Raw genomic sequence first — 21,953 nt, forward strand, 5'->3', positions numbered from 1 at the left:
TTGAATGTACGTACGAGGAACATGTAACGTCCGTGTTTCTGGCTAAGTATTAATATTATGATGTAATAGTTCAGGTCAACAACTGTAACCTATTTTGAAGTAATGAAGAGAAATTATTTGAATATTATGTGATTTATATGCTACATATGAGCTTATAATGATGCATGGTTCTAAAAAGCGCGCCATGGCACGCCTCAAGGCGTGCCATGGCGCAAGGCGTGGTGTAGTCGTTACGAAAACGTCCAAGGCGGGTTTGTGAAGCGTGGCGCCCAAATAACGTGTCAAGGCGAGCTTTATCGCGTTATGGCGCGAGTTTTATTCAAGGCGTGGATTTTTTTGTTTTTTTTCTTTTGTTTTTTTAATCGGGTCTACAATAAATAAGTTTTTGTTAACTTTTTTCTATTAGATATTAATATAACACTTCTAAAAACTTCAAATATTTGATAAAATTCAATAATTATATGATTTATATCTTTTAATGTATATAATATAGTCAAGCCTTGAAAAACGTCATGGCTCGCCAAGGCTTGTCATCACTTAACTTTTACCTTGCCGCCAAGCCACGCCTTACGTTATTTAGAACGTTGTAATAATGTAATAAAATAATAATAAAAATATGCGTCGAAAATAAAATAATAGGTAGACCCAATATCTATGAAGAAAGTTGTAATGGTCATGACAAAGATTCCGGATATATAAAGAACGATGAAATCCGACTTATAACGAAGAAGTTATGACTCGTCGAAGTTTTACAACAAAACCGACACGATGTTGTGTATCGTAAAAATGAGTTTGCGATAACATACTTTTTAGCCTTAGTGATCTAAACGAAATTCATAGTATACGTTAAACCGAAAGCATGCATATAGAGAACGTCCAAATCTGACTTCGTTAAAAGAAATTATGATTTTTCTAAAATTTGACATAACAGTATGCAACCCGAAAATCGAATTTTAGATCAATTGATTTATAGCCGAAACAACCTAAAACAAGAATTGAAGATCTCGTTAATAGGAACTCAACGATATAAAGACAGATGAAAACGGACGTTGGATGACAAATTTATGAATTTTTAACGAACTTTAACTGCTTGAGCCTGTTAAAATATTACTTTAAAAATAAACTCAAAATTAGCCGACGGTGTCTAAACGAAAGTTGTAGATCATGTCGCTACCTACGCGTGGATATAAATAATGTCAAGAACGGAGTTTGTATGCGAAAGTTACGGATTTTAGAAAATAATTAATTTTCTTAATTAACTTCGGAGGTAACACGTGGCTAAATCATGACTGTTGCTTCCTCCCCACGCCTTGCCACCGGATCACGAAATATATCCAATACTAGGGATGCAAACGGGGGCTGATATTGGCGGGGACTATAATTACCGTCCCCCTACCCGACCTCCAATCTCCATACCCACCCCGACCCGCCAAATCCCCGACGGGTTCGGACGAAAAATTCCCCGTCGGATACGAGGAACCCGATGGATACCCGTGTTGTTAATAAATTATATTGCTTTTTGTAAATGTAAAAAAAAAAAAAAAAAAAAACACACACACATGGCAACAATAATAGAAAAAAAAATGTTAAAATATTCATGCTTCTACTTATGAATTTTACAGGGGATTTAAAAGTAAAACTACAATTATAAATTTAACTCATACATATCAAAATCTAGAGTACTTTGATCCAGAAATCTTGTAATGATCATGCAAGTGTCTTGTTCCATTCTTGCTTTTTCCACTTAATTTTTTTACCATAATAGTTTCATATGACCTTATCAACTCCATCAATCTTTTGCTTTTTAAAATGACACCAAACTGCATAAGCCAAACTTCTCTTTGATTGTGCGGGTTGTTGATCTTGATTGTCACTAAAATTACACATTACATATAATAAGAATTACAAAGACATAACTTCATTTATACACTAAATTATACAATAATTTAAAAAGAATTACAATTTTTTTTCTATTGTACAACAAATAGCCATAAATCATGTTATTGGCATTAATTTATTCATCCATACCAAATTATAAAAACATTAAAAAGAATTACAATTTAGTTTATGATTATCGATTACACGGACCTTAGAAAATTTTCAGGAAGATCATCTTTAAACCACCTCATCATTAAGATATCAACCCATAGTGTAACCAACACTACTGAAACCTATTAGTTCCTTGAGTTTCAAGCATTAAAACTAACACTATTAGTTCCTTCAGTTCAATTAGTTGATAGAATGATAGTTCACATATAGTAGAAGATGAATCCAGCCTATATACCACCCTCCTAACTTTATATAGATATCAATAATCAAAAACAGTGATTCAAATTAAACTAATAAGATAGAAGTCCATGGGGACCCTGAAAAGTGTAAACTACGAAATTCCATTGCAAACATAAGAGCACTTACAACTCACACATAGACATTAAAGGTATAGAAAATCGATTCCTGTTTAGCAGGTTAGAGAAATAAAGAAGGAAATCAAAATTCAGCAACTGAGGTCAAATGCATAAACTAAAACCGAGAAACAAGCAACTAAATTCAACACACACCTGATATCTATTGATAGAATTGAAATGAACAAAATCAATGATGAGAAATCATATTTCAATTAGAATACATTAAAAAAAACGATCGAAGCAAGTCATTCATAAGAAATCGGATAGATAATACATAGCATCAATGAGTTGTATATGATATGACTACTGATGCGATATCGATTTTTACCAACTAGACACGAGATTAGATTGAGAAATCGATTACAGTAAGAGGAACGATGAACAGGTATACGTGCAACACAATCAATGATAAAACTTACATGGGGTTCGGATTTTGGAGTGGAAACGGAAGATTATCCATTGAAGACTTCAAATTGTTCTTTGAGATGTTCAAATTTATTCCTGAATCTTGATTTCTAGTAAGTTTGTGTCGATGTCTAGGGTTAAGGGTGAGGGAGAAATCGACAATGGAGGAATGACGAGTTTTATTCTTGAAGACTAGTGACATTAATTGAATCTTGAATTGTGGACCTAAAAGGCTGAATCGTGAGAGAAGAACGAAGAGTCGAGTACAACTCCCGAGTCTCGAAGAGATGAAAACGCTGGAAAGTGGAACCATGGAAATTGGAATCGTTGCTCGAGTATAATTACTATTATATATATATATATATATATATATATATATATATATATATATATATATATATATATATATATATATATATATATATATATATATATATATATATATCGGGTTTTAAACGGGGCAGATAGTACTATGCCAATCCCCGATTCGTTACCCGCTAAGTCGGGTAATCCCCGATCCGTTCGGGTCGGGTCCCCGCGGGTAGCGGGGAATCCCCGATCCGTTTGCATCCCTATCTAGTACGACCAACATACTAGGCTTGGTACGCGCCACATACTGTGTACACCCAATGTACAGGTTAATTACGCCCCGCATACTCTCTTATTCTAGCTTATAAATAGAGGCGTAAATCACCTCATTTTCTCACAACTGTTTCAAACCTTCTCTCCCAAACACCCCAACCCTTCTAAATTTTTCCATAGCACTTTCTAAGTGTTATAGGTGAGTCCCGGAGCACTAGAAGGCTCCGAGAAGAAGAGTTTTCAGCTCAGAACTTCTGCCCGTGCAGAGCTCGACTCCTAGCTAAACCCCCTTGTAAGTGAGTTATGCTTACCCTACTTTAAGTATGACTTACGTTTAAGTTCATTATCGTTATTATGAACATATAAACAAGATTTATCAGTAATTTAAAGTCTTTATACTGATTGATCTACTTACGGGGATGATGTCTAGGTTGTGATTTAGTGAGGTATTTAAAGTGGGTTTTCCAAACAATATACTACGTATACCAAATAGACCTACCTCCGATATGCTCCTACTTGGTCATTTCTTACTTGGTAGATCATGACGTAGACCTTGAGTTAATGATGAATCTAGACTAATAATTGGTCGCAATAAATATTAGATTAAAGTCTAGTAATAATGATGTTAGGTTTCGTCGATGGAAACGAAAATTGTTAGAAACGAAGCGCTGCCCGAATTCGGAGTCATCACTTTGACAAGTGAGTGCATAGTTACTTTCATCTTACACATAGATATTAAGTACAAATATAAATTACGTGTTATGTTTGCATATTATCTGTGTTCTTGATATCTATGTTGGATGAAGAAAATATACATGTTTTATTCAGTTAGAATTGTATATGTATTTTATACCTATAATTATGATGGGTAAAGATGGTAAATGATATAGATGATGAAATAATTGATTAGAGGCCTCAATGTTTAAGCTGATTCAGTCATCTAGCGGAGTATAGATGACGACCACAAACTATTTTAGACAGTCTAGTGGAACGTTGGCAGACTCGCAACCTATAGGTGTTTTTTAACTACGTGTTCATCAGGTATACTTCATCCCCCTCATGGATGCCTTTTTGACATATATTCCTAAGGAATCCCCTAAGCAGTGTTGTCCATCCCGATGAAAATCCTTAGGCTAGGTCCCTTCATTTAGATGCTTTAAGGACAGAAAGTAAGGATAATGGGAACGGGTAATCGGGTTGATTGATTTGATGAAATTAATAAACTTAATTATCGTGAGTTGAAAAACCTATATGCTCACCAGGCTCCTAAGCCTGACCCACTCAGTTTCTTGTATTACATGTAGTGGCCATAGAGCACAGGAGTGATGATCTGATATGAGATCAATTGATTATAGGTCATTAGAATAATAGATGTTGTAAGGCATATACTACTTCTGTTTATGCTTATGTACTGTATTGACAATGTCATCCCAACGTTTTTAATATAATGAAAACACATTTCTTCGAAATGCTTTGATAATTTACTTATCATATTTTTTGGAACAAATTTCACAACATATTTCTTCAGAAGGATACTCCGATTTTCAAATAAAGCATAAACAAATCAGTGTTTTCTGACCGTGAAATTGGGGATGTCATCGAACAAGAGAAGAAGAATCAAGGAATGTATAAAGATTGAGTTTTTGAATTAGTTAGTGATGGTCGTCGAGGCCTACAAAATTAATAACCCTAATTATTACACACTAAAATAGCGTATAGTGGTAAAGGGATCGAATCCACAAAGATTGGTTCAATTTATAACTCTATGAAAAATCTCTTTGTAAAAATACTTGTAAAATAACAATAAAAATAAAATGGGGGGTTTTGGTGTTTTGAAATACTTGAAACAAACTAGAATTAACTATGATTTAAATAGACAATTTCAACAAAAATAAGAGTTTGATGTAAAATCAATAAGGGAGAGATGGTTGACTTAAAGTTTCCTCACTTTGACTTTTGATGAACATATCATTAGAATCTAATGGTGCAATACTTTGATTTAAATCCTTAATTTAGCTATAGTAATCCAAGGAGCTTAAGATTACCTAGACTTTTCTTAATTGTTGAAATGGCTAGAGAAGCTCATAACAATTTCCTTAGTCAAAGTCACTAATTCCAAATAGCATGTAATTAGTGAAAGTCAACTAGCATTAAGAACCAAAAAGTCACCAAATCCAAGAGGAGTCAATTGCTTTCACTACCATGTTGGAGAAAATGTTTTTATGATTGTGTGAAGCAAAAACAACACAAAAATCATTTGTTACTTGCTAATTTGAGGATCCTTTACTTAATCAAGAAATTAGCCAACTAATCACCACAAACACATTTAAACTCATGAATAACAACATACTAGTAGTGATAATATATTAAAACACAAAACATTTCCATAAGGATTTAAGAACAAATTCATGGATTCTTCAACATTCAACAAAAGTTCAAAGGATTCAACAAAAAGTCAACCAAGATTAGTTTAGTCAAGCATGGCTAACTCAAAGAAGCAAAGTTAGTTAAGATTCTACCAAACATTTGACAAGAATCAAGAGATGAAAAGAAGATGTTCTTGAGGTGTTCTTGGCCTTCAAAAGTGCTCCAAACTCCCGAGAGAAAGTGTCAAACTCGGACCTCCAAGATAAGGCTGAAGAGGCACACCAACCTTCCCAATATAGAGCTCTAGACAAAATCCCGAATTTTCCCTTGTCAGGAATCCACGCGAGCCGCAGGGAATCTTACGCGGGCCGCGTGACTATGACGGAGTTTTTAGGCTTCTTCAAGATTTGGGCCCCCACAACTTAACCATTGGCCCAGTTCGAGTCTAATAAGCTTCTAGCCTATTTTTCTTCAATATTTCTTCAATTTGAGCCCAATTTGCCTCTCCACATCACTCAAGGCTTCCACAAACTCCTAAACATCGATCTCGCACACTCAAGAATTCTCCTGTGCCTTTCAAATTTAAAGTTCAACACTTCCACGCCTTCAAGCAATTGACAAGTCCACTCCATGAATCACCTCCATAGCCATCAAGCATTAAATCCCCATTTCCCTTCAAGCCCAATCGCCTCCCAAGAGTCCCGCTCCGCTAGTCTCCAAGAAAATCTGCAATAATGCTCAAGATACTAGAAAGTACCCGAAATGGTCATAAAATAACAAAAAGGAAAATATGCATGGAAATTAACTAAAATGTGAATGAAATGTGCTAAAAAACTATAAAAAGAAGTAAATAAAATGAAGCTATCAGTTACTAATATCGTGGCGAGATTGAGTGGCCATGGAATGAGTAGACACAGAGGGAGGTGCAGGAGCAGGTTGAGACACTTGAGGGGCTGGAGCGAAAGAGTGATCAGTGACAGACGAAAGTGAAGCATCGGACGACATGGGATCGTCGAGAGTACTTGTCGGATGAGGGTTTTCATTACCGGAAAGATGAGGTTCGGTGACCATTTCAGATCCGAGAGGGTGAGAATGAGTGGTCAGATCGTTAAACATATTCCGAGAGGGTTGATATGGTATCATAGAACCAAAAGGAAACATGTTTTCGTCAAAAGTGACGTGATGGGAAATGATGCTTTGTTTGGTGTGAAGGTTAAGGCGACGAAAACCTTTATGGTTTGAAGGATATTCAAGAAAAATGCATAGAACTGAGCGATGTTGATTTTTATTAGTGGTGTTGAGGTGTGGATAGCAAAGACAACAAAATACATGAATGTGAGAGTATGATGGGTGTTTGTTGAATAGCTTGAAAATGTTGTGTCATTTTTTAGAGTGGTGGAGGGTAAGATGTTGAGGAGGTGAGTAGCCTTTTGAAGGGATTCAACCCAATAGGTGGGTTGAATGTGAGCTTGAAAGAGAAGGGTTCTCATCATGTTATTGAGGGTTCAAAGCATATGCTTGGGTTAACCATTTTGTTGTAAGGTGTAAGGACATGAAAATCTTATATGAATGTCATGAGTGTCACAAAGGTTATGAAAGTGTGAATTGTCATATTCATTGCCATTATCATATTGAAATATTTGAATTTCCTTTTGAAATTGATTTTTGACATAGGCACGAAAATGCAAAAACTTGGAAAAGACATCGGATTTCTTGTGCATAGGATACACCCAAACAAAGTGTGTAAATTGATCAAGAAAAATCACATAATATTTCAAACAACCATGACTTATTAAAGGAAATGTCCAAACATCATAATGAATAACTTGAGATGGAAACAAATCATCGTTTTAGACAAATCAAAAGATAAACGAACATGTTTGCCAAGTTGACAAGCATAGCACAGTGAAGGAGAATCCTTCTTATTACATGAAATGGAATTTGTAGAAAGTAAATTATTGAGAATGGGTTGTCCGGGATGAACAAGTCTTTTGTGCCATAAGAAGGTGTTGATAGTGATGAGGGCTTGAATCGGCTTTGTGACGGGATAGAGGTCACCCGTGCTATCACATCTAATGAGGATTTGTTTTGTCAAGAAGTCCTTTACAGAAAAAACCAAACTTGTCAAATTCAATGGAACATTTATTATCACGAGTAAATTGACGATATGAGATTTTTAATGATTTGAGGAGTAATAAGAACGTTTTTTAGATAAAGGGTACGACAAGAATTGAAACCAAGAGTGGAATGACCAACTTTAGTGACTGGAATTCGAGATTCATCACCGACTAAAACTGATAAGCGAGAATTATTACACTTATTACTAAAAGACTTGAGTATACCTGAATCATTATGAAGGTGAGCGGTCGCCCCAGTGTCCATGTACCAATTCGCGTTTCCAGGGTCTTGAAGATTTATGGTGCTAAATTCTTGTAGAAGGGCAGTGTGCTGGTCTGGTGGATAATTAAAAAACTGCATGGGTTGTCCAGGATATGTTAAATAGGCTTGTTGTTGTTGGGCTTGGTTGTTATTGGGCCACTATTGAGGAGTAGGTTGCCTAGAGCTTGAAGCATAACCGGACCAGTAGGGGAATTGGGTTGATGGCAAGGGAAAGAGCCCACATTGCTGCAAATAAGGAGGTACAACCATCATCGTCCAAGGAACAACATTTCCCCATGCACTGTTGAAGTTCGAATTAAACCCGCCGCCATTTCTGCCTTGGTGACCACCACCGCGACCACCGGAGCAGATACTCCGTCCGCCACCACGACTGTTCCGACCTCCCCCATGATTGTCATAATTGTTGTTTTGGTAATTCTGATTTCAATTTTAATGCTCGGTGTTGAGAACAGTTGGTGAGGATGAGTTGTCTTGGTGAGATGGCTCAATGGTTATGGGGCGAGCTTGATCTTTAATCATAGCCCTTTCTTCGAGTGTGAGAATGGACCTCATCTCAAGAAATGTGGGGAAAGGTTTTGTGTTCCATAGCACCGGTTTAATGTGAGGAAATTTTTGAGATAATTCATTGATTGCATACGTGACAAGGTTTCGTTGTGGAACAGGAACACTAATGTTAACTAGAAGATCAGATATGGATTTGATATGATTGCAATAATCCATCATAGTGGAGTCACCAATGGTGATGTTTCTAAGTTCATCATCAAGTTCAATTGCTTTTTGTTCTTTGTTTTCATGGAATAAAGTTTCAATAACATCCCACACATCCTTGGCTGAGGCATCGTTTGTTATTATGGCTTGAAGAACAGACTGAGTGAGGGAGCCATATAACCACTTTTTTGACAATATTGTCGATAGTTTCCCATTCTAGATTGGGAGTGCTAGATGTTTCTCCTGTGAGATGATGATAAACCTTGTATCCCATGCAGTGGGTTTTAAATAATTCCTTCCAAAAGTTATAATTTAGCTTATCAAGATCCAAAATAAGAGGTACATAAGACTTGATATTAGTGATTCCATAGATGTTATCGTTGAGGGTAGTTTTTGGAGGAGTATGATCGTTAGTACCCATGTGTAAAAAACGAATGGAAAAGGATAAAAGAGGAAGAGGGACAGAGGCTATAGACGATACCAAAAAAAGAAGAAGCGTGATGGAGAAATTTGTTGAAGGACCGACTAGGGTTAAAAGTCTGATACCATGATACGATATTGATTTCCCCTGAATTGCCTCATGCCTTTCCATTCATATGCATACCAATATTACATGGGTTGAATACAAAGAATGGGCTAGCTATATAAAAACTAAATGTGCTATATAAAATAAATACAGAAGTGTATAAAATATGCTAACACTTTTTAATTAAAGTTTTGATTGGTTATTTGCAATCATCTTCTTTTTGAACATAATCATATACGAACATAAATAATAGAGCATATTGTTTGAGAACCAGAAAATCTTACTTAACTTCTAGAAAAAACCAATAATGCTAAATATTTGCTAAACAATTATCCTTGAATAAAAGTAAAATATTAAACTTAGCTCCTTTTTTTTTTTGAGCTTTTAGCTTATAAAAAAAACTTTATTCAAGTGTATGATGTTTTAGCTTGTATTTTAAACAAAAAAAAATTTATATCTAAAAAGTGGCTTTTAGCTTTTCAGAACTTTTAACTTTTGATTTTTGTATAATTTACACATTTAAAGCTACAAGTAATTTTTTCCAAACACTTCTACATATAAAAACTACAACTTCAAGCTAGTTTTGTCAAACACGTCTTTTATATATCCTCTTTAGAAAGACACTTTGTCGGTTTGAGGGGCTGGAGTTCGACATATTTTGATTAAGAAATTTGAATTATTCAACTAAATCCAATTTAATTTGTTTAAATAAACGAGTTGAGTTTTCTCAACACAACCCATATTAAATAATTTACAAGTTAACATTACGTTCATCCATTTATTTTTTTCCAACAAAACATATAATATAAACAGCTTGAACATATATATGTTGACCGACTTAAATTTCAAAATTTAAATAAAATAGAAAAAAGATACATCTAAATACCCTCAACGCGATAATTCCTGAGACACTTTTCTCATTGTTGGCCGAGTGTTTGGATCTGTGAGAGTGCAAGCTAGTGCTACATGATAAACACGGAGGATTTCATTTTCAATCAGCTTGTTGTCTATTGGATAAGCAAGCCGCACATCCAATATATTTTCCAGCGATGTATCATGTCTAGAAGAATAGTTTAAGGACGACAGGAGTTCTCTAGGATGCTTCCCTCCAAGTATTTCAAGTGCCAACACCCCAAAGCTATACACGTCACATTTTTCAGTCACAATCATGTTATACGCAAGCTCTACATCATCATACCAATGTTTACTGTTAGCAAAATTCACATAATACAAGGAAGACGAGCATATAATTAAGTACCTGGAGCAATATATCCCAAAGTTCCTACAATTGCAGTTTGATTGGAAGAATCGGGGTCAAGCAATCTAGCTGCTCCAAAATCGGCAACAAATGCTTCCATTTCTGAGTTCAACAGAATGTTGTTGCTTGATATGTCTCATGAACAATAGGTGGGCTACAATCATGGTGCATGTACGCCAAAGCATGGGCGATCTTTTTAATCATGTTCAATCTCTTCACCCAACAAAATTCAACAACAATTTCACTGTCACTCAGTGCGCAAAATAGGCTCCCATTTTCCATGTATTCATATACAAGGAAGTTGCATTTTTTATGCAAGACAAAACCATAGAGTTTCACTAAGTTTTTGTGCCTTAGGGACTTGGACCTCGTTCTTGAAATTTGGTTGAATGTTGGTTGCTCGGCTTCAAACACATGTAGTTTTTTCAAAGCAAAGGTCTCACCGTTTGGTAGCTTTGCTTCATAAACACTACCATAGCAACATGTTCTGATACAATATTTGAGATCAAAGTCCTCTGTATCATTAATGAAGTCTTCATATGCAAGTGTTCCATCATAATTCAATATTGAGCATACATCTCCATGCCTTGTTGTTTCTGCCTGCTGGAACTTCTTCGTTCTAGCCTTGTGGTGATGGTAATGCACATACAAAAGCACTATTAGACAAAGTAGTTTAGTCTATATTAGATTACTTGAATAGTTATAGGAGGCTAACTGTAAATATGAATTCTATTTATATTCCTTTGTATCTTTACCCGTATGATATACAATACAAAATTTACCCAAATTAACTTGGTATCAAAGCTAGCCGGCCCTACCCTCTGCAACAAAATCTTCTTTTTTCTCCTGTCTTTTTCGTTAGCTCACCATGGCAATTCAAGCCTTCACAACAGCAGAAAAACACTCGCACAACTCACACAAATTTGCTTTCACCCTATCTCCAACAAATTATGGTTTCTGGAAAACAATGATCCAGCCATTTCTTATCACAAACAATCTTTTCCAATACGTTGATGGCTCTCTTCCATGTCCATCTCAAACACTACCAGGTGTATCCACCGAGGCACAACCCAAAACTCAACAGAATCTAAATTATGTTATCTGGATCTTGAATGATGCACACGTTCGCATGTTGATCACCTCTACAATCTCCGAAGCCTCCTTCCCACATGTTCAAGGCGATACCTCCAGAGATATATGGCTCTCCCTCGCAATTGCATATGCTCCTCAATCGATCTCTAGGGATTACACCCTCAAGTCACAACTACTCAAGATAGAGATGTAACCCGAAGAATCTATCTCTACCTTTCTTTCCAGAGCCAAAGAATACGCCGAAGCCCTCGCAAACATTGGAGAACCGGTCAAAGAAAAGGACCTCGTCATGTTTGTTGTTTCCGGTCTCCGCGATGAATACAATGGCCTTAAGTCTAACCTTCTCGCCCGAGAACATCCCATCGCCTTTGTCGAGCTATAGGGCCTCTTATCTGATCATGACTATATGATTCGGAAATCTGCACCTGCCATCTCTCCTGTTCAAGCTTTTACTGCTACCACCAATCGACTACCCTCTACTACATCTGCTCCTCAAGCTGATACAATTCAAGCTCTATAATAACTGGCATCTCAACTTGGCTTACAACTACAACCAGTTAACCAACCTGCTCAGGCATTCTACTCATCTCGTTCCCATAATTCTCGAGGACGTGGCCCCGGTCGTGGAAAAGGCTCGTACAATCAGCAAACAGGGGAAACAGAAACCAACAGTTCAATTGGGCAACCAATTAGAACACTATTTATGGAACCTGCAATAGGTGTGGCATTGGTCATGTACCCTCCCAATGCCCTAACCGTGATCCTGCTATCATGAAACGACCACCTCAGCAACCATCTTCCAATTTCGCAGACTTCAGATCTCAACAAATGCATACTTGGGTTCCTGATACTGGGTCAAACAGCCGTGTCACACAAGACACATCGACCTTCGATCACCATGAACCTTACTACGGTGATGATTTCCTCCACGTTGGCAATGGTAAGGGCTTACATATCCTTCATGTCGGTTCCACTAGTTTTTACTCACCCTCTAAAACCTTCTCTCTCCCAAATATTCTTCATGTTCCAGAAATAAAAAAAAATCTTCTTTCTGTTCAACGTTTTTGTCAAGATAATCATGTTTTCTTTGAATTTCACTCCTCTTTTTTTGCTGTTAAGGACAAGCTCACACGCACCACCCTCCTCCCGGGTCCAAGTAACAACGGACTCTATTCCATGCGTCTCCCACAATTTTGCAGTCTTCCGAAAGTCGCTTTTACAACTGTTCGTGTTTCTCCAGACATTCGGCACCAAAGACTTGGACATCTGCACTCCCAGCTTTTAAATACTATGCTCTCTAGATTTAGTCTTCCAGTTTGCAATAAAATTTTTGTTTCTTTTTGTAATTCTTGTCATATTGGCAAATCGTCCAAATTACATTTGTCTTCCTCAAATTTTAAGAGTAATCACTTTTTGGATTTAATTGTGTGTGATGTATGGGGCCCCGCCCCTATCCCTTCCATTCATGGTCATCACTATTTTTTATTGTGCGTTGATGATTACTCTAAATATATGTGGTTCTTTCCATTGAAACAGAAGTCGGATGTGTTAGGCGTTTTTAAACAGTTTACCATCATGATCGAACGTCAATTTAGTACCAAACTTAAATCTGTCCAAACCGACTAGGGTGGGGAATTTCGAAGTCTATCATAATTTCTCACCTCTCTTGGAATTATTCACCGACTTTCATGCCCCCACACAAGTGAACAAAACGGCGTTGTTGAACGCCGCCACCGGCATGTGGTCGAAACCGGCCTCACCCTTCTTTCACAATTCGGGGTTCCATGTAAGTATTGACACTTTGCTTATGACACCGCTGTTTATCTCATTAATAGGATGCCCTCACAGAACCTTGCTAACAAATCTCCCTTTGAATACCTGTTCACACGGAAACCTGACTATTCATTCTTACGGGTCTTTGGTTCACAATTTTTTCCTCATATTAGACCCTATAACAAGCACAAGATGGATTTTTGGTCCACAGCCTGTGTTTTCCTCGGCTATAGTCCATCACATCATGGCTATCGGTGTCTAGATATCACCACCAGACGAATTTACATTGTCCGACATGTTCGTTTCAACGGACAACACTTCCCCTTTCAGTCCGACACATCTGGTCACCAAATTCCTATACCATCACCACCAGATCCTTACGTATCTAGCTACCCTACCGATCAAGCTCCCATCGATACGCCATCAGCAAACATACAGCTTCGTACCTATGTTCGCCAACGTCGACAAACCCCCATACCATCTACAACACCCGGTTTTGTCAACGAACCTGTCGACGAACCAATAGCTCCCACTGCTGAACCCGTCACCACTACACCGCCTACTGCTAAACCGGTCACTGCTCAACCGGTCGCTGCTGAACCGACCACGAAAGCCACGTCAAGTCGGGCTCATCCCGCGAATCTGCGTCCCAATCCAAAACCACGGGTTCCTTATGACCCAGCAGCATATCACACTTCAGCACCCAGCGAAATTGAGCCTTCGTTATTCTCTGTTGCTAATCAGTCTCCCCAATGGCGGAAAGCCATGGTTGAAGAATATAATGCGCTTATGCGCAATGGCACTTGGTCCTTAATCCCTCATGTTAAGCATGCCAATATTGTTGACTGTAAGTGGGTCTAGAAAATTAAGAGAGATCAATCAGGTGTTGTCAAACGTTACAAAGCTAGACTTGTTGCCAAAGGTTTTCATCAACAACCTGGTATTGATTACCATGAGACGTTTAGCCCGGTCATCAAATTTACAACCGTTAGAGTTGTTCTTTCTCTTGCAGTCTCACAATGTTGGCCTCTTCGTCAATTGGATGTTCAAAATCCATTTCTTCAAGGTGATCTTACAGAGACTATTTATCTTCGACAACCACCTGGCTTTACGGATCCGAAACGTCCAAATCATGTATGTCGTCTTCACAAATCCCTCTACAGGCTCAAACAAGCACCACGGGCCTAGTTTCATCGTCTCTCACGAGCACTGATCTCTCTTGGTTTTCGGGGATCCAAAACCGATCCTTCCTTGTTCATATACTTTTCTGGCGGCACCCTTTTGTACATGCTTGTTTATGTGGATGACATCATCCTTACGGGTAACAATCCTACTGCCATTGACAACATTGTCAACCGATTGAGTACAACCTTTGCAGTTCAGGATATGGGTCCCCTCTCTTATTTTCTTGGGATAGAGGTGACTAAACAAGGACCTGATCTTATTCTATCCCAAAGAAAGTACATCTTGGAAATTCTTCAAAAAGCTGGACTATCTCATGGTAAACCTGTTGACACCCCCATTACCACAACCGCCAATTTAGCTCTTGGGGACAGTCCGTCGTTTAAGAACCCTATACGATATCGTCAGGTCGTTGGGGCTCTACAATATGCAACTTTATCTAGGCCAGACATTAGTTATGTTGTCAACAAAGTATGCTAATTCATGCATTCTCCAACAGAGAACCATTGGTCAGCGGTCAAGCGCATCCTTCGTTACTTACAAGGCACTGTTAATCACGGGCTTCGCTTCCGGCGCAACCTAGACTCCACATTGCATGCTTATACTGATGCACATTATCCTTCTCTTCATGCGTACTCTGATGCAGACTGGGTTGGTTGTCCAGATGACCGCCGATCCTCCGGGGGATTTGCTATATATCTTGGTTCTAATCTTGTCTCGTGGTCAGCCAAAAAGCAGAAGACTGTCTCTCATTCCTCCACAGAATCTGAATACAAAGCCTTAGCCGATACCGTCGCTGAAGTTACCTGGTTAGAATCTCTCATTCGTGAACTTCATGCTCCCACTACTACAACTCCGGTTCTGTGGTGTGATAATCTTGGAGCCACTTATTTATCTGCAAGTCCAGTCTTCCACGCACGAACAAAACATGTTGAGGTTGACTTTCACTTTGTTCGAGAAAAGGTTGCGGACAAGAAACTATCCATTCAACATATCTCTACTGAAGATCAGATAGAGGATGTCTTCACCAAACCGCTACCTACTCAACGGTTTACGAATCTTAGATCCAAGCTACAAGTCGATACCCGAAATTAGCTTGAGGGGGAATATTAGACAAAGTAATTTAGTCTATATTAGATTACTTGAATAGTTAGAGGAGGCTAACTGTAAATATGAATTCTATTTATATTCCTTTGTGTCTTTACCCGTATGATATACTATACGCAATTTACCCAAATTAACTAGCACTAAGAAGCCACCTCCAACAATGGTAGGAATTAAAATGGCCAAATAGAGCACTAGTTTGTTTCTCAGAGAATGGTCAGGAACAATTGCTATGAGATGATTATGAGACTGATCTAAGAACACCAAATTTGGAAAGTTTGATATGTTTAGCATTTGTCCCGAAAGGTTATTACCACTAATGTCCAAGTACTCCAAATAATTGCAAGCACTTATTAGTCCTGTGACATCTTCGGACATAAGATTCGTAGACAGGTCTAGATGCTGGAAATTACAGGGCTTTTGAAAATATATATTTCCCGACAAATGGTTTGATGAAAAATCAAGATAAAAGAGTCTTGACATCATCCCAAATTCAAGATAAATCGGACCCACAAGATTGTTATGATTAATATCGAGTTTTTCTAAGGTCAAATTTGCTATCTCCGGAGGTATAATGCCATTGATGTGATTCATGGAAATGTTTACAATTATGAGTTTGCTCAATTGACCAAAAGATGTGGGAATTAGACCACCAAGATTGTTGTTTGCCTAGGTTTAATGTTTCTAGATTTTGCAACTTACTTAGTTCCTTTAGGATGGATCCATTCAGTTTATTGATGCTCAAGTCTAGGACAGTGAGATTGACCATGGAACCAAAAGATGGATGAATTGGACCCAAGAATTGGTTTTGACTAAGATCCATGAAAATCAAATTCTTCAAACTCCCTATCTGAGATGGTAGAATTCCACTGAAATTGTTATCTGAAAGATCAAGGTGTTGTAATTGTGGGAAACTGACAATGGAACCTAAATTTGAAAGGATTGGACCAGTAAAATGGTTTTGACTAAGATCCAAAGTCGTCAAATTCCTCCATACTAGAGATGGAAGAATAACAGTTAACCAGTTACGAGAAACATCAAGGAGTTCTATGGTAATGACGCTTCCTGCTTCATTGCAAGTGATTCCAGATGTAACACTCTAAAAATTCAAGCCAATTTAAACTTTTCAAAAACAACCCAATTTCATTAAGTTATTACAAAAAGGTTTTCAATACATTTATTCTCAGAGTATTCCCAGAACCATATCGTGAAACATAGACATGAGGAGCGGTACGATCACGCCTTCGCCTTGCCACGGTCTCCTGAAGTACCTGAAAAACATTAAACCACAACTATAAGCCTGAAAGCTTAGTGAGATACCCCCAAAATACCAACTCCATACAAACATAACCATATCATATAACCGATACAGAATAGCCATGCACTTCGGGTCTACTGTGTGACTGGTTCGCCGCACCGGCCTACAGTCCACCTGGTCCACCCTCCGAGTTTAGCCATATACATCGAGTCTACAGTGTGATTGGTCCGCCCGCACTGGGCCTTCAATCCACCTGGTCCACTCTTTAAGTCTACAGTATGATTGGTCCGCCCGCACCGGGCCTTCGGTCGGCTTGGTCCACTCTCCGAGCCTCGGCACATCTAGTCCGCCCTCGTGGGGCCTACAGCCTATCCGGACCGCTCGTTGGGCCTTCGAGATAACCGGTCCGCCCTGGGTATGTTGGCCTACAACACAAAGCAGGACTCGCCTCAACCCAACCCTAATCCAACAACCATGTACACATAAACATATAATCATATAACAATCCACATCCAATCAAACCGATCTAGCAGATCACATAACATAACCTCATCCTAACAAGGATACCGACCTAACCGGTCACTAGCATAGCATCGTCCTATATACCAGGATACCGACCTTAACTAGATCTCTAACATATACCATCCTAACTACCAGGATGTAAACATAGCAAAGCAACAACATAACAACAATACCCAGATTACAATCCGATAAAGGGCCAACCTTGGTGTCGTAGACCTTGTTGATATAGTGAGGATAACTCACCTCGCAACTGCCGACTGAAAGGATAAGATCACGCTGCTCCAACCTCCGACATGAACTCCACCACTGATCAATACCAAAAGACTGAACTCAATAAATACCCATAATTACCACAATACCCCTGGAAGTCAAGTGGTCAATTCTTGGTCAAAGTCAAAGTCCTCAGTCAAAGTCAACCCTCCTGACTGACTCTACTCGCCGAGTCAACCCATTAACTCGTCGAGTCTCCATACTCTGAAACTCCCATAACACGACTCAACTCGCCGAGTCGCCACAAGACTCGCCAAGTTCCGAAACTCTGAGTCTACCCGTACTCAACTCACTGAGTCATCCCTTGACTCACCGATTCACAGCTTAACCAGAAAAGGTTAGGACCTCACGACCAGACTCGTCGAGTCCAAGGCTATCTTCAACCAACTCGTCGAGTTGTTCTTCCAACCCGTCGAGTTGCTTCCCATCTTCATGCAACTCGCCAAGTACACCCATGTGACTCGCCGAGTACCTCTAGCTCTTAACCCATACAGAGGCTTTCCAAGCCATGCAGGGTCTCAAATCCATAAATCTACTCTTATACAAGCCATCCATCACGTAAAGTGGCAAACTTTACGTGAATCCAAGGAGATCTAAGCATAATACACTCTTGGCTAAGGTTTGGGACTAAAAGGCTTCATCAACAGCTCTTGAACACGGACTTTACGCTCTTTTGGATCATCACTACCCTAGATCTGAGGTAGCAACCTCAGATCTAACCTCCAAACTCAAGATAGCACTAGATAAATTCCCAAAAATCCCACAAATAATAGATCTAGATGGATAACAGCTCAAGCAACGAATCCTTACATCTAAAGAAGACTCCAACAGAAGAATAAGCCAAAACCTTGCAAAGCCCCTTGCTCCATGCCTCTTAATCTTCAAAGATTTCTTCAACAAACACTCCTTCAAGATCCAAATGCTCTCTAATTCTCTCACACACGAAAATTAGGGTTTCTGGACTTCAAGGGAGAGCAAAGAGGCTGGGGAGAGGGTATTATGTTCTTTATATAGGGCTCAAACCCTGGGATTAGGGTTTTCTCCACACAGCACCAACTCGCCGAGTTGGTCACTTAACACACGACCCGAACGCGACTCGACTCGCCGAGTCTATCCATCGACTCGCCGAGTCGACCTTCTTATTTACACCTTTATCCCTTCAACTTTCTTATGAATTTCCGGGATGTTACACCAAACCAATTAAGTGCAATGATTTGAAGCATGTTCATCACCCCCACCAATGAGTTGCAAGCAATGATTTTGCTTCCAAAGATTCGTCAAACTTATTAGGAGTCGTTTTTGTTAACATTAATATGAGTATCATAAGCACATTGAGAAGGTGCATAAGAGAAGAAACATTCGAGGAAGCAGGCCACATATTTTTGTTCATGGAAAAGAGAACAACCATGATAACTATATATGAAAGGCCAGGGTGTACATGTACTCCATTTATACATTCCCAAAGTGGTGGTCATTTGGAAGTCCATAGTAAACACCACAGTTTAACGGAGACCTAGACCTTGGTTGGCGGTAAATTTCTAACCCTTCCTTTATGTTAGGTTTCTATTGGTTCAGGCTTTCTGGTCCAAAGTGGAATGTTAGCCTTTCTACTTGGATGGGGAGGGGAATGGGGCTGTGAGACCGCTTAATTATAATAAAAAGGTAAAAGCTATAATAAATAAATTAATTATCTACCTCTTCTAATAAATAAATGAAACTTAAAAATGACACGTGTCAGTTTTTTTAGAATGTCTCTTTAACATGTGAAATTTTTCTTTGATTTTTATTATTTCCTTTTTTTTGGTAACAAATCAAATTCAATTCAAATTTAAAAAATACAAAATCTTATCCTAATAACATTATTATGTTTATTTTGCTTAACAAATTAATTCATAATTACTTGCAATTGACAATATCTTTGTTTTTTTTTTTACATTTATTATTTTTTTTATTTATATAGAAATTTTAAATATACCGACTGTGGTTTCCACGGGTTATAACCTAGTATCTAATAAGATTAAAATAGTTTTTAATTTACAAGAACAATAAAAGAGAACTAGCATCAACAAAACAAGAACGAACAAATGATCTCCAACCTAACTGGTAGTGACAGTGGGGTGGTGAGGTAAGATGTTTGATCCTTGGGGACTCCATAAATCCTCTCTATAGCCCCTTGTGGAGGTATTTTCCCTTGGAAATCCCGTTGAGGGCTGGGTTTGTCCGTTTTGCGGAGCTCAAACTCGGGATGCACGTTTAAAAGTACGTGTAGGCTTTCGTTGAATCATTTGTCGTTAAAAAAAAAAAGCAAAACAAAACAAAACAAGACCGAAGACAACAAATGAGAGTCACAGTATTGATTTCAAGACGGGCATCTCATGTATTAAGCTTATTGCGGTTTGACATCAGAAATAAAAAGATTTTAGTGTTTGGATAGATGAAAATCATAAGCACTTATTAGCTTAAATAAGGAGTTTTCAATAAGTTGGTTCATCCTTACTTATTTGAAACTCCTTATGTGAATAAAATATCTAATTACTTTTTTACCTTCATGACATAATACTCCCGAATGTCTTTCTAATTTTTCTTCACATTTTTTTTATTGAACGTTGATATAAAAAACTCGCAAGGTCATGTTTTGTTTTTAATCTTTGTTTTAAACTTATGCAACTCCATCATCATATTATTTTAGGAAAATCTTATGAAAAAGTCATGATATTTCAATTCAGTTTATAAAAAAATCTCAAACTAATTTTTGTTTAAAGAAAAACACAGAATACCGACTAAAACTTCAAAAACCCCTTTTCGGCAGGTTTCATAGATTTAGCCGGTATTCTGTCCTTTTTCGTTAGTTTGGTCAAAATTTGGTACTTTTCTGACAATTACCCGATAACCAAAATATTGAGATTTTTCCGAAAATTACTATGAAATCAATGGATATTACTATTAACAAATCTTTTATAAACATAATAAATATATTTATTATAAACAAAGGAAATACATTTGCTGCTAATTTCTAGGAATATACTGGTGGACTAAATACTTATTTATTGCTTGTTGACCACTTAAACTTCTTTACGCTCCTTCTATGCATCGTTGTGGATATGATGGTGAATGTAACGTCTTTAAAAATCACAACAAATTTAAAATTTTCAAAACAACATATTTACTAAAAAGATATGTTTACATAATCATTGTTTTCAAAGCATTATTCAAAAACATAGTCTCCCAAGATCAACAACATAAAACTCAGAATGTGTATGGTTATACCTTCGGCTTGCCACGATCCTCTGAAGTACCTGAAACAAAACTAAAATTGTAAACCAACGTTTAGTGAGTTTCCCCCAAAGTATCACAACATAAACATAAACAACTTCAAGATAAAACAATTTGTTGGTTTGAGGCTTTGAGTTAGGATGGAGTGGACATATTTGATTAAGAGAAATTTGAAAATTTCAACTAAAGCGAATTTAATTTATTCAAATAAGGGTGCTGAGTTTTCTCAATACAACTCACATTAAAACAATTTACATGTCGATAAGATTGATCCTTTTATTTTAATTTTACACAACATATAACATAAACAACTTGAGCCTATGTTTCCTGATTTGAATTTCAAAATATAAATACAGTAGAAAAAAATTACATCTAATTAAATAAGTTACAATCTCAAATGATTGTTCAAATTAAAAAGCTATGAATATAAAAACAAATCAATTATTCAAATGACATTGTATATGTATATCTTCTTAAGATAAATAAAAATTGAAATCATTACATATAAATATTATATTAAAGAGCCGATGAGTTGAAATAAGGTTGATTATTTATTTAAAAAGGTTAAATGATAATTCAACAAGTTAAAATTTTTAACCCTGCTAATTTTGGACCGGATTGGATTGAGTGGAATAAATTTTATATAAGAAAAGAAATTTAAAAAAAAATAATTTATTTTATACTAAAATATAAAAAAGAATTTAATCATTATATACTTATAAAGCTAGTATTTTTTTTTAATCTCATGCATTTGAAACTCCCATTTATTTTTCCTTTAACCACATTCATTTGAAACTCCCATGACTTTTCAATTTCTTTCTAATAATG

The 21,953-nt window shown here is 37.3% G+C and overlaps 2 protein-coding genes across 2 annotated transcripts; one reads left to right on the forward strand and one right to left on the reverse strand.

Annotated features, from left to right (window-relative positions):
* Nucleotides 1–1,572: 1,572 nt before the first annotated feature.
* LOC111914643 (uncharacterized) lies at nucleotides 1,573–3,140 on the reverse strand. The gene is made up of 2 exons (XM_023910340.2): nucleotides 2,825–3,140; nucleotides 1,573–1,873 (listed from the first exon to the last, which is right to left on the reverse strand). The coding sequence occupies exons 1-2, from the start codon at nucleotides 3,121–3,123 to the stop codon at nucleotides 1,768–1,770; spliced, it is 405 nt and encodes a 134-aa protein (XP_023766108.1). The 5' UTR covers nucleotides 3,124–3,140; the 3' UTR covers nucleotides 1,573–1,767.
* An 11,663-nt stretch (nucleotides 3,141–14,803) lies between these two features.
* On the forward strand, nucleotides 14,804–15,178 carry LOC111914564 (uncharacterized mitochondrial protein AtMg00810-like). The gene has a single exon (XM_023910277.1). It carries the CDS (start codon nucleotides 14,804–14,806, stop codon nucleotides 15,176–15,178), a length of 375 nt encoding a protein of 124 aa, XP_023766045.1.
* Nucleotides 15,179–21,953: the final 6,775 nt, after the last annotated feature.

The sequence above is a fragment of the Lactuca sativa genome, chromosome 4 (genome assembly GCF_002870075.4).
Source record: "Lactuca sativa cultivar Salinas chromosome 4, Lsat_Salinas_v11, whole genome shotgun sequence".
NCBI classification, from domain to species: domain Eukaryota; kingdom Viridiplantae; phylum Streptophyta; class Magnoliopsida; order Asterales; family Asteraceae; genus Lactuca; species Lactuca sativa.

Bases quoted from the DNA above. Each gene is read 5' to 3' on its own strand.
- LOC111914643 (XM_023910340.2), bottom strand. From the start codon at position 3,123: ATGGTTCCACTTTCCAGCGTTTTCATCTCTTCGAGACTCGGGAGTTGT. The intron at 1,874-2,824 runs GTAAGTTTTATC...GTGTAATTTTAG, and splicing joins CTCCAAAATCCGAACCCCAT to TGACAATCAAGATCAACAAC.
- LOC111914564 (XM_023910277.1), top strand. From the start codon at position 14,804: ATGCTTGTTTATGTGGATGACATCATCCTTACGGGTAACAATCCTACT.